Genomic DNA, 12782 nt, shown 5'->3' on the forward strand with positions numbered 1-12782 from the left:
GCAAAGTCAAAGTGAACAAGCAACCCTAGCAGTATGTTAGCTAGATCCGCATATAGATCTCAAAATAAGAGAGATCAAAATACTAGTTTAGCATAAAGCGACATACTCTCTATAAAGTTCAGAATAAAAAAGGCTGGCGCAGTGCAAAGTATGATTTTGAAGGTATTCAAGTTGATCTTTCCATTGTGAAAAGCTACAATTGTCAACCCCTGCATAACCAAGCAAACAGGCCACATAAAATCACAATTTGACCAAGCAAAATTCACTAAGACGAAATCAGTAAACTACAGCAACTGGCCTGGAACATGAGAAGTAGAAAAATCCACAACCGGTGAAAACTCCGGTACAAATGCAAATATGTTCGGTGCTCAACAAAGCTGCATTTTGATGTCTGAATATCACAATGAGAAAACAAGTTAGCAAAACAAAGCATAAAAACTGGTCCCTATGGAATAACAGAGTAGAGACATATATTACACACACACAAACAAATTCTTTGACAGATAGGAAAAATTCCTCAGAGTAGGATGCATAATTAACAACCGCTTTCCTAAATACTTACAATAATCAGATATGACACATCACATATGAAAATGCAACAAATACAACAACCAATCATTAACTTTATGCCATTGTTCTAAACTTTGGTGTCATTCCAAACCACGGCAAATATAGGTAGCCCTGAGACTCACATTGATACTTACTAGATAACAAGGTCTCTTTCAATGACTCTTCTGTAAGACAAGAAGAACATCAAAGAAACTCACAAGAATTAATGGAGAAGGACAAAAATTTGAATTAATGAAAGACAGGCCTCATCAACACACGGTTCCTCATTTAATTTTACCACACACACTGTTTTTCTCAAAAAGCTTCCATACCACATCACATTTTGTACTTTTCCTTGTCCAGTTGTCCTTGCCCAAAATTGATCAGGATAAAAGAAATAGTTGGTCAGAAAGATTCCTTAGTCTACACGAGCACGCAAATGAGTTTGCCGAGTTATATCGCAAATCTTTTAGACAAATCCCTTAAGGTACCGTTTGGTTCGGATATAAGCAAGAACTAGCTATTACAGGGATAGGTACAAGTATGGGGATAAGAAAAATAGCGTTTGGATGAAAATTGGGTTGTTCCCGGGGATAAGAAAAATATTAGGTAGTTTTATATAGAAAATGGAGGTGTTGGTGGGGATAACCGAGAACTACTATTCTCGGGTAAAAAATTAGCGTTTGGGTATAAAGGGGGGATAAGGGCCTATCCCTATCCCTATCCCCTAACCAAACGCTGCCTTAAGGAATTAGTAAGCCTAACATACTGTGATGTGTGAAATTATCAAAATTTTCGTTTTACAGATTTGAATTGTGAAACTGTCATCCCATTCAATCCGATTGGGATGCCCCCGACTCTGACATGTGTTTTTGAGGAAATAAGATGAAACTCAGATTAGAATGATGGCTATTTTCAATACTCCCAAATGAAAAGGGAATTGATCGATGGTAGATTCCGTAATAGATAAAATAGCCAGTTATACCTCATTAAAAAAAAGACAAAAAATCATGGAATCAGCCATTCCATTTCATGGTAAAATAAAATATTGTTCACAACTCCGTGCACAAGCAAGCATACAAGCAACTTATACTCGCAGCTTTTATTTGGTCTGGAGATATTTTGAATTCTGACCTAAATCTGACAATAGGGTACGAATATAATGATATAAATAGGGGTAATCAGCAGAAGAAGCTATACTAGACTTCTGAACGAACACAGGAAACCCTATCAACAGCGCTCATTAAACCAGGGAGAATGAATTAACCAAGGGTTTTGCCCATACAATTAGCAGCAGAGCAACACATAAAGAGAAAATAGTCTGAAAACAGACAGTCGGCAGGTGCATATGCAGTTCGTACAAGATAAAACAATATGTAATAAATTAGACCCCCAAAAAAAAGTGATAGCTTACAAGAAAACATTAGAAGAATCAAAAACAATAAATACTACAAAAAACTTCTGATAACCTGCTTATATATATTATAGGACATCATGGCCATATACATGCCAAAATTTCAAAAAACTTATTTAACAATAATATTCTATGTACAAAAACAATCAATTACATATAATCAACCTTATATACCTGACATTTAAGCACTTTAGTAAGTAATCGTAGGCATAAAACGTAAATTTACATATGACTGTTTAAAAAGCATGATAGTAGCTAGCTTATGCGCGCACCATGGGGTGCCTATAGAGAAATATTTTAACTTATATTTACATATTATCCCTATCCTGAAAGCCAATGGTACCTTTGATAAGCGTACGCCACCGGAAAGAATTATGAAACAACAGGTGACAAAGAAACAAAAAAAGGGGGCTGAGATAGACTACACAAAACAGTAAGAAATCGTAAGCTGTCCATAGGACAAGAAAGAAGGACAAAGTGTTCTACAAATCGGTCTAAGCGGCCTCATATCTGGCCACATAAGTGAACCAGATGCGCAATCCTACTGCTTACTGTATATGCAGCTCATTATGCAGACAGCCCACAAATGCAGGAAAATGAGGCCACATATTTATGCACACAACCCCTATCTGCAAGAAAAATGAGTCTGCCTATATATGCGACGAGTGTCAAATATGCTGTTTTTTCTACGAATTGAATTTAGAACTTGTAACTGGTTATTGGGTTCAGAGAGGGCATTGCTAGATTTTCAAAAACGTTGACTTGGCGGATAAACATAAAAGATTGTAGGAGACAGTTTTATGGAGAAATTATTATTTCTCATACAATTATAGTCAATTTATAATAATCCATCTATTTATTCCTACTTTCAAAAGGCATACTAATAAGTTTATTATGGTTACATATAATTTAATACTGTAATAACTAAAACACATATGGGCCCGCAGAGGCGATGGTATGCCACGTACGCATTATGCAGTGAGTGAGCCACACACATACCGCATACTACTTTTTTAGAACATTGGAAGAAGACTGGGCAAGCTAGTGAGCAATTCTTTTTTTTTTCTTTGAAAAGCATAGTTAGTGCTATGGATTGTATGTTATAGCCATATTCCCAAACAGGCCTGGCTTGTAATGTTCCTATGCTGGTGGTTTTGGGCATTTAAAACAACATATTACGTAACTTGTTTGATACTTCAAATAAAATTTTGACACCCTAAGTAGGTTTCCGATTTACCCTAATCCTCCCTTTTGGCTCACGCAGAAACAGGGAATCCTTCTGAGGCGGCCATTTCAGCTGGAAGCAAGAAGGTGACCTGAAATTACACAGCACAAAATAAGTAAGCTTATGGTTCTGAAGCACTGAAAAAGAAGATTCAGCACCAAAAGAAATGGAAAAAACCAGAAGTATTCGTTAAAATCATCATAATTCCGCCAGGCAGAGTGAGCAGCTTGGCCATTATTATTGTTAGCAGCTTCCTGAAAATTAAAATCAGGCAGATTAATCAATAATGAATGCAACAAGATGAAACAAGTCAGAAGAACAAACTTCATATCACAACAAAAGGGTAAACATTTTTTTTTTATTCAAGAGAGCAGCACATTGCCAGAGTAAGCAATGCAAAAGATATCATTGTGTTACAACTTATACAAAGAAGCATTACAGTTGAGGTAAAAACAAAAATCCAATTCAAATATTGAAATATATCTTTCCTCTAATTTGAAAACTTACAATTAGCTCTAATTCCTTCAGCACATTATAATAATTTTAAGTCGCATTAGATATCGTTTAGCATTTCAATTAATCAACAGAGAATTTCCCAAACATATTCAGATGATGAATTCAAGAAACTAAAAGTCATACAGTACGACTAATAATTGTACCTACCGCTGCCATAGTCTTATAAATAGGAGAAATAATTTCCTTCAGATATGATACAGAACCATTACTACTAGTACAGCTGTTAGCTGGACTGGCTTCAGATGAATCCAATATTGCATCCAATTCCTTTGCCATCTGTGAAATGTACCTTCAGTAAGTTCAATGAATAGGATGGAAGATCAATGTATATGTTTGTATATACATACATTTGCGTATGTAAAAATAATGTTACTACATAGGAAACTAAATATGTATCTAGATGATAATGCAAAATTGCTTAAAGTGATTTAAAAAACTCACGTGATGAAATATGTAGCAAATGCACTCAGGAAGAAAGCGAACATTAGCAGCCTCACCCCAAATTAGAAAGTAGAGAGAGAGAAATATGAGTTTCCTGCTTTTATTAAGTGCTGCTGTGCTGCATTGAAGCTTCACAAATGTCATAATAGTAAAATCTAAGAAAGACTTAATAATTCAAAAAAGACAAAATCAATTACCTGTTCCATACAACACGAATGCCTAGATATTTGCACCATCTTTTATAGTTGTCAAGTACTTTGTCAAAGACTTCAGCTACAGCCTTCTCATCGATTTTCTGCATTCAACAAAACAATTAAAAAAACAGCATCCAGGAAAAAAAAAAATGCACTGCCTTCAGATTGTCCTATCAATAACTTCACGGCCAATATCTGATTGTATATCAATATGATGCCAAATGATTCACCGGGTTATTATACTTGGTTGGCTTTGCAAGAAAGGTTAGTCATATGGGATCATCCTTGCATGACTTCAATAATGAAGCTTCCATGACTTTCCAAATGAAGCTTGACCAGAAGAACAATTAAATTGACAAAATGCCAGATATCAAGTGAGTGCAAGTAAACCAGGCTCTGATATTCTCCTGATCTATTGTTATGTTTCTCCTCTATAAAAAGATCAAACTCCCAGTTTTCTGCCAAAGCCAAAAAATATTATGTGGACCAACTTTTCTCTTATCAATCTCTAGTTATCATACCTCCTCACAAGACTAACTCTATTGCAAGGGACATCAATCCATAATAAATTGAATCAATGTATCAATATCAATATCAATATCAATATATCAATCAATATCACTATATCAATATTATAATAATAATAATAATAATAATAATAATATATAAAACTGAAGAATATCGAGCAATTTTGCGAAGCCACATCATCATCTTACAGGAAACCTCCTTAAAAAAAATTAAATGTTGAACCAGTCCAACTCTAAATTAAATGAGAGTAAATAAAATTATAAAGATATACTGAATAAGATAAAAGTGTGATTTAAATAAGATAAATTTATTTGGATCAAATGACTTTAGTATTCTATCGCTACATAGACTAGATTTCAGTTACAAATATATGAACTCTGGACAGATTTCGAATATCGTTATACAAATTGCCAAAAAGGACATTTTTAACATAGGAAAAAGGACAGTTTTCTTTGGCTATGAAGGTAAATTTCTCCTGTTCTTTTTACGATTCTCCTCCAAAAAATAACTCTCTTTTTGTTTTCTTTTTGTGCAATTATCTTTTTTCAGCTCCATAATATCTTGAGTATTTATTATTTTCTATATTTCTACCTTTGAATCAATAATGAAATAATCTCTTAATTTTCTTTAATTGCATGTAAAATAGCATAATTAAATCATTACAAACAAGCGCGTACATCACATGGGTACAAATCTAGTTTTCCATAATAGCGGACCCTAAGCTTGCAAATAACTAGCAAAAACCATAGCTACTGTCATAATTAACTTGCTAACATCAATAATATACAGTATTGATTCCGTTCCGTCTACTGAAAACAAAATTGAACCAAAGAATAACCCAAAGGTCATGCAGTACATCCACTAGGATGTAGATTGTAAGATGATAGCAGAAGCATGGACAGGTAGCTATATATAGAGAGCTTAGATATATATCCGACTAACGGGCTACAAATGGAAGGACTAACTAGCCTTTCTCCTGTCAAGATAAAGACAAAGAACCCATTAACATTGAGGGTTCAAAAAAATTTCAAAAAGAAAAAAAACAATAACATATTCTACTCCCACTCAGCATACAACTGGACATGCATGAGCTGGTGCATGAGAGAAAATCCAAAAGGCAAGTTTGTTAGATCAATTGACAGAATAACTAACCGGCTCCACTCCATCAAGTAAGCCAAGCCTAGCCTGAGCATTCGCTATGGTCATTACAACATTTTCACGCTGATTCCGAACATTATCTTCCTGGATAGAAACAAAACATGAGTATTTTGAAGGAAAAGGAAAATAGAAATTAAAATGAACATTTATAAGCAAACCTCATCGAAAGCAACACAAAGGATCTCAGAGAAATCATATTTTACATTCGTTTTAATTACTGCATATAATCTACTAAACATAAAAGTAGCAAAAAGAGGATACACCTAGAAAAATGGATATATAGATCCTACTCTATTCCTTTATCACATTTTATATTAGAGCCTATTCGCACCAGAATAGAGGCATATTGAGTTGAGTTGACCAAAGCATCAATGTCAGTCTACTGTTGCAGTTAACACAGACAATGTTCATAGACCCGACCTAAATTTCGAAAAGGAAAACTAAGATAGTATACACAATTATGTATATCAAAGCTTCAGTCTTGTATGCACGCATATGAACTAGTTCAAGTTAGAACAGGAGTAAATAAACCAACTCACGTCTAAAAATTTCAAGCAGGTAGATCTTCATAAGAATATGCCTGTGTTAGTGGATTTTGGCTAGAATATGCCTGTGTTAGTGGATTTTGGCTAGAGATGGGTAGAGATAGAGAGAAAAAAGAAAAAGAAGCCCACCTCCAGCAGATAAAAGACAAATAGCACAATAATAAGAATGAAAGTACAGATAGTCCTAACAATATTTTCTTTGTCACGTGTTCAGCTCAGCTGAAGCCAAAACTGGGATCTTGGTCAACAAAAATCATAGAGTGCTAGCTTGAAGCCAAGACCAAAAGGAAAAGATCTCACTTTGAGCTTCTATTTGAAGATTAAGAACGAAGCTCCTAGCATAATATAGTCAAAAAGCAATTAGGTGTTCAGTTCTGCTTAATGGCGTCACCCAGTTAGCCCTCATGCAGAAGTATAAGCTGAGCCCGACAGGCCATTATTCCATAGCAAAAATATGACAAGTTGACATTGCTTACTTTCATCTCTTTGGCTTCATGCTTCTGTTCTCTGTTACATATTATTAAAAGGCCCACCTTTCTTTTACAACTTACACTAGATTAGACAGCAAATGATAAATACAACATGAATTATTTGACGTAAATTGATCAATAAGAGCTTTCCTCAATAAAAATTACAAAAGAACAAACAAAGCACCGGCAGTTAAGCAAGTATAAACCTGGAAGCCAAAAACAAACTCCAGAAGGTCAAACATATCCAATTTTCTCAATTGTGGAGCTCCGGAATTAGCAGGAAGTCGAGGAAGGTCTGCGGTATAACCAATTGCAGATATCGCAGCTCTTACCTGATGAATCACAATTAAACACAATTATTATGAAATGAACAGAGGTATTTTTCACGATTAAACAATATTTTTTCATCTAATCATGGCGGTTTAGTCAAACACTCACATACACCTAAAATATGAAATTGATAGAATTTCAAAGTTCCCGCAGGAAAATCACAAAAGGGGTGCTTTATGTACAGAAGCAAAGGAGAGTAGAGAATGTTATTTAAGAATGATATGAAATACGAGTGAGGAAAAGGATTTAAAAGAAAAACGTTCCAACAGACTCCAAACAAGGCAAAGGTGCAAGGCAATGTTGGCATAAAATTCGAGTAGGGGCATGTCCACACCAACTGTGCTACACAACGGCATAGAAAAGATCATTTCTAAAAGGAACCCAAGCCACCAACATTCAACACATAATACAGCCGCAGAAAATCTAACTGATGATTTAATGGACTAACAGAATACAGTATATAACGGATATAGGATTTAATTACAACTCTTCTAAGAGAACTACTCAAGTTAGAAGTGATTTAATGGGATTATGTTCATATTTGGATCTATTTGCTCTTCTAGAAGGAGGCTCTATGAAGTAATCAGCAACACCTGTTTTGATCTGTCTACAAGTCCCCTTTTCCACCACTAGACTACTTCCGTGGTCGTATACAGTAATCCTATGTGCATGTGACAAACCAAAGAATTTATTCCCCACAAGAATTGAATGTAAATCAGCAATTCTCTTTTACAAGTAACACCACTGTTAAATACTAAATAGTACATTTCATTCTACACAAATTTGCCTAAACTAAAGAACACGATTAAGTCCTAAAACTATCCAACATAGAAAACCGAATCTAGGAAATAATTGGCCATTAATTTAGGCAGCTTCTTCGCGTTGCTTTGGTTCTGAAACAGTGAACGATAGAGAAGTCACGAGTTTGTCTACTGGTGGAATGTTTTCACAGTTTTATTTCTGAAATGTTGAAACTTTCGGGGGATTTTTCTTGCTAAACATTATTGCATGACTTCGGCAATGATTGGTTCTCATCTTGGAATGGTAGATAGTAAATTTAAGTTATCTGAGTTTCATAACTTTTCGATGTTCAAACTACAAACTACACGGTTGCATCCATATGCATCATTTCCAACAAAAGAAACAACAGCCTTCAATTAAAGAGAAGCACAAAGTTTCCACGCTTGCATCACCTACATTAGTTATGTCAAAAAAATTATTTGTATGAAGCAACCATTTGTGCAAAGTGCAAACATATAAGGAAAATAAAATAAATTGGTCAGCTTGAGAAAGGTAATCTCAGGATAATCAAATGAAACTCAGTGTCTTCAACGAAAAAAGAAAAAGCAACAGAGATAATATATCAGTTCTATGGTTAGGGTCGCAAAGCTAGTTTTAGCACTGGCACAATCAGTCAAATTAGTATCTTACTTAATATCAGAGTTGTTCATTCAGCAAGTTCTCCTTTTCCTAAGACAGTGAATAAATACCGGGTAACCGGAGCCCAAAATATCAATTACTCCATATCTCAAAGGTCCATAAGTTGCATCCCTAATGCTAATAGATGTTGAAGTACTGTACTTCAACAATAGGTCAGTTAGTGAGAAGCAAACTTACTTCTGGAAAGAAACCAACAACATTGGTTACAGAAGGTGCATCAAGAGGTATGATATTGTAAGGCGTTAGTTCTCCTCTCAAGGTCCCATCAGATATTTTAATCCTCTTTACCTGTTAGAAAACAAGAAGAAGAAGAAGAAGAAAGAATATCAAGTTCAATACATAAGACCGCATCAAGAATGTGCACGTTGCACAGAGGACTCAAATCTTACATCAGATCAAAGAAAGTGGGTAAATTGCTGAATCCTAATAATTCTAGTGAAAGTTGAAAAATGAATACTTGAAGAAAACATCACACCATATCTAGATTGGAAAAATCCCTTGTGCTTATAAATGCGAAGATAACAAGTACAAAATATTCAGTGAGAAGATTTGTTATCACAAAGGTTACCTCCTCCATAATTTGTCTACTCAGTTCATCCGTAGCTGAATCTCCAACAAGAACCTCTAGAACATCAAGTAAGGCCCGTAAAGTGGCAAAAACCTTTTTCATTTCTATCATTCTCGATTCCATCCTATTTCAGAATTAAAAACACACAAATTAGGTGAGTCAACAACAACAATAATGAAATAGTGCAAGGAAGAGAACAAAGGTAACTATGGAATATATACATAGGGCAATGCTTTGTGCAATGGTAACAATTTTGCACATATAATTTCACTACACCAAAATCGCCTAGAGAGCAATCACTTCATTAAAAAAAATGCTTTACGATAGGAACAACTGGAAATTCTTCCCCAAAAATCCCAAGTGGCATTGCTAACTGGTTAATTGTCTTTTGTTTAAACATCAGACAGTATTGCCTAAAATCAAGAATATTAGAATATAGCAATATTACAAATGTAGTAGCCACCTTATGCAAACTCTACTAAGGCCAACTCCAGCTATGTAAGCAAACTTCACCTCTGGGTATAATTTTAAAACTCATTTCACTCAGAATCAGGGCATGCGAAATAGTCATAAGACTAGTTTACACCAAGAGAACAAAAAATATACTATTTTGACTATGGTTTCAGTTATATTTCATTTCTTAAGACAGGCTGCCAATGAGAATGAGGGATTCACTTAATATCATAGCCATGAAGATTGTCCTTTCTAGTGGTTTCTCCTATTTTCACTAGGATATCCATATTCTAAGCAAGCAGAAAACCTGCATGTTTTGGTTAATTTGTGCACTCTATCCATAAAAGATGGGCTTAACAAAGCTAGTTCAATAGAAGGCGCTTATCACAAAAACAAGGAAATCACAAACCAAATAGGCATGCAGGCCTAAGAGCACTAGATAGCAGAAAAGGACAGAGCCACATTGCCACAATCTTAAAGAGATAATTGCACCTGATTTTTGAAGACTATGCAGAGGCATAAGAAGATGTAGCTCAACTTTATACATAATAGAACTATGGATCCTTATTTCATGTCCTTAAGGCGCCAGCGACACAGCAACACTATTTACAAAGTGGTCCAAAGCTTGGTTTTACGAAGGGAATTGCACATGCTAGAGGTGCTATCAATAATTCCAACGATTAAGGAAGTACAGCTAAATGATGCTATACCAAAACTGGTGAGACTTTTGATGTTTCTTTTTCCCTCACCTTCTTTTCACCAATCTACTCCCAAAAGGATCTAATTAAAGACATAAGCAATCACAACTGGCGAGCGAACCACTAAAATTGAAAATTTGAGTGATGAATGCTAGCGAAGCTCGATAGGAGGGGAGAAAAATCCGATAAAAACACTGGTGATGAATGCTAGTGACGCCTGATGGGGGGGGGGGGGGGAGGACTGGTCCCGTCCTCTACCTTTAGCCAGAATATGAGCACAGACACACAGCACGGCAAGGCAAGAGTCTGTATAGAAGTCACTGTACCGTGAGAGCACTTATCAACAAAGTCGTCGAGTAACCAGCATGAAGTGGGACATCAAAAAAGCAATTCAGAGTGAAAAAAAAAAAATGCAAGAAAGAATAGCTTTAGTTGGAAAAACAGCAGAAAAATCCCTTATGTTAGAGCAGAAGATGAAATAACATACACCAGTGCTAAATATTAAAGTAAGTTTTTGTATACTTTCTACATCAAGTAAGAACAAAAGGTAATTGAATCTGGCTGATATCATGTTATAGTAATACATACTCTCCAAGATTTGTACTAAAAGTTCCTGACTCCCTCCATCTCTGCTGCTCCCGTTGCAATTCATCAATCCGATGACGCCTCTTATAGGTTAAGTAGAAGTTCCACAATCTCTCAATATCACGCTGACGATCAATTACAGCTCCATCTTTTTTCGCAAGTTTTTGCTGCGAAATATATATTCACCGTTAATATGAGAAATGGGAAGATAAATCTAGTTCCAAAAAGGAGATTAACAGTAAAAGTCGGAAAACAAATAATTTAACAAAAGTTGAAGTAAACTTCCATAAGAAGCATGTCATACCTTGATTACAGACATTAGACCAGTTTTGAACTGTAGAACACCTCTACCCTCACTGTGTGGGTCCAGATTTTGTGCCATCGTATATGCTTGCTCACATACTACATATCAAAACCATAAGTGAATAACCAAGTACAAGAAATAAGCCGATGTGAAATAGGACAAACCCGAATCAACACAAGATCAGGATGATAATCCACATCAAAATTAACAAAATTAGCTTCAGAAGAACGAAGAACTCACGGATTCTGGCGACATTGGGGTCCTCATCAGCGATGTCGTCGGCGGCTTGAAGGATCTGCTCGATATTGGTGGTCTTGACGAGAGACGGAGGGACGGCGCTGGCGAGCCCAGCGCCACCGGCTCCGGCGCCGGCGAGGCCCTGGCCGGCGCTGCGGAGCTGCTCCCGCTGCAGCGTCGCCCGCACGAGCCGCTCCCAGTTCTCCAGCACCCTACTACGCCTCGTCGCCATCGCGCGCGGGCGTGCGGGCGCGCGAGGCCCCTGCGGAGGAAACCCTAGCTCCCGCGAGCCCGAGAACGAAGGATTGGACGAGAGGGAGGGGGAAAAGGGGGTGGATCCGCGCTCGCGAACGGAGAAGGAGAAGGGTTTCTAGGGTTTGGGGCGCGAGAGAGAGAGAGAGAGAGAGAGAGAGAGAGGAGGAGACGCGGATCTGCGAGGCGACGAAAACGGAAAAGGCGGTGATGGTGGTGTTCGGATTGTAGGGGCGAAAATGAGAGGGACGATGCTAAAATAAAATAAAAATAAAATAAAATAAAATAAATTGTTTGGATAGCCCCTGTACTATTTCGAAGCTCATTTCAGTCCCTATGCTACTCTGCTCTCCAGGTGGGTGAAAACGAAGAGGGTGACAATGAGAGACGAGAAAACTAGGGGGACTCCGGAAAAATATGAGGACCCCTAGTTACCTCTATGTTCCCTTTTCGAAATAACCCTTTCAATGGTTATAAATTAGAATAAAATACTTAGAGAATTTAGAGATTCAAATATAAAAGGACCAAATCACAATAAGGGCATAGCACAAGCACTAAACAACAAATTTTGCCCCCAAAAATCGCACTTTATACGATTTTTCAAAAAAGGTGGGGTACGCGTACCAAAAACGTACCCCAAATTGTAAGCGCAAGCACCATTCCATCGCCTTACGTGTATGAAGGAGAATACATCGGGGTACAGTTTGAATTTACCAAAAGGGCCGTCGCTGTAGAGCGCGTTTCAAAAACAGCGGACACCGCGACGAGGCACGTGGCATGAGAGGACGTGGAGACAGTGCGATCCTCCGGATTGTCCCGCATACGGACCCAACGGATCCACCGTACATTCATCATCCCTTGACAGTGGACGGTCG

The 12782-nt window shown here is 36.9% G+C and overlaps 1 protein-coding gene across 1 annotated transcript in view; it reads right to left on the minus strand.

Moving 5' to 3' along the window:
• Positions 1–12144, minus strand: part of LOC109727259 (callose synthase 10) — a 39355-nt gene extending 27211 nt beyond the window's left edge. The window contains exons 1-14 of the mRNA XM_020257299.1: positions 11659–12144; positions 11419–11516; positions 11118–11281; positions 9379–9502; positions 8988–9098; positions 7247–7372; positions 6020–6109; positions 4343–4440; positions 4146–4263; positions 3852–3980; positions 3366–3442; positions 3201–3279; positions 299–391; positions 107–209 (exon numbers count right to left, since the gene is read on the minus strand). Coding sequence (XP_020112888.1) covers positions 107–209; positions 299–391; positions 3201–3279; positions 3366–3442; positions 3852–3980; positions 4146–4263; positions 4343–4440; positions 6020–6109; positions 7247–7372; positions 8988–9098; positions 9379–9502; positions 11118–11281; positions 11419–11516; positions 11659–11887 — 1639 coding nt within the window. The 5' untranslated portion in view covers positions 11888–12144. The remainder of the gene's footprint in view (positions 1–106; positions 210–298; positions 392–3200; positions 3280–3365; positions 3443–3851; positions 3981–4145; positions 4264–4342; positions 4441–6019; positions 6110–7246; positions 7373–8987; positions 9099–9378; positions 9503–11117; positions 11282–11418; positions 11517–11658) is intronic.

The sequence above is a fragment of the Ananas comosus genome, linkage group 22 (assembly GCF_001540865.1).
Source record: "Ananas comosus cultivar F153 linkage group 22, ASM154086v1, whole genome shotgun sequence".
Lineage (NCBI taxonomy): Eukaryota > Viridiplantae > Streptophyta > Magnoliopsida > Poales > Bromeliaceae > Ananas > Ananas comosus.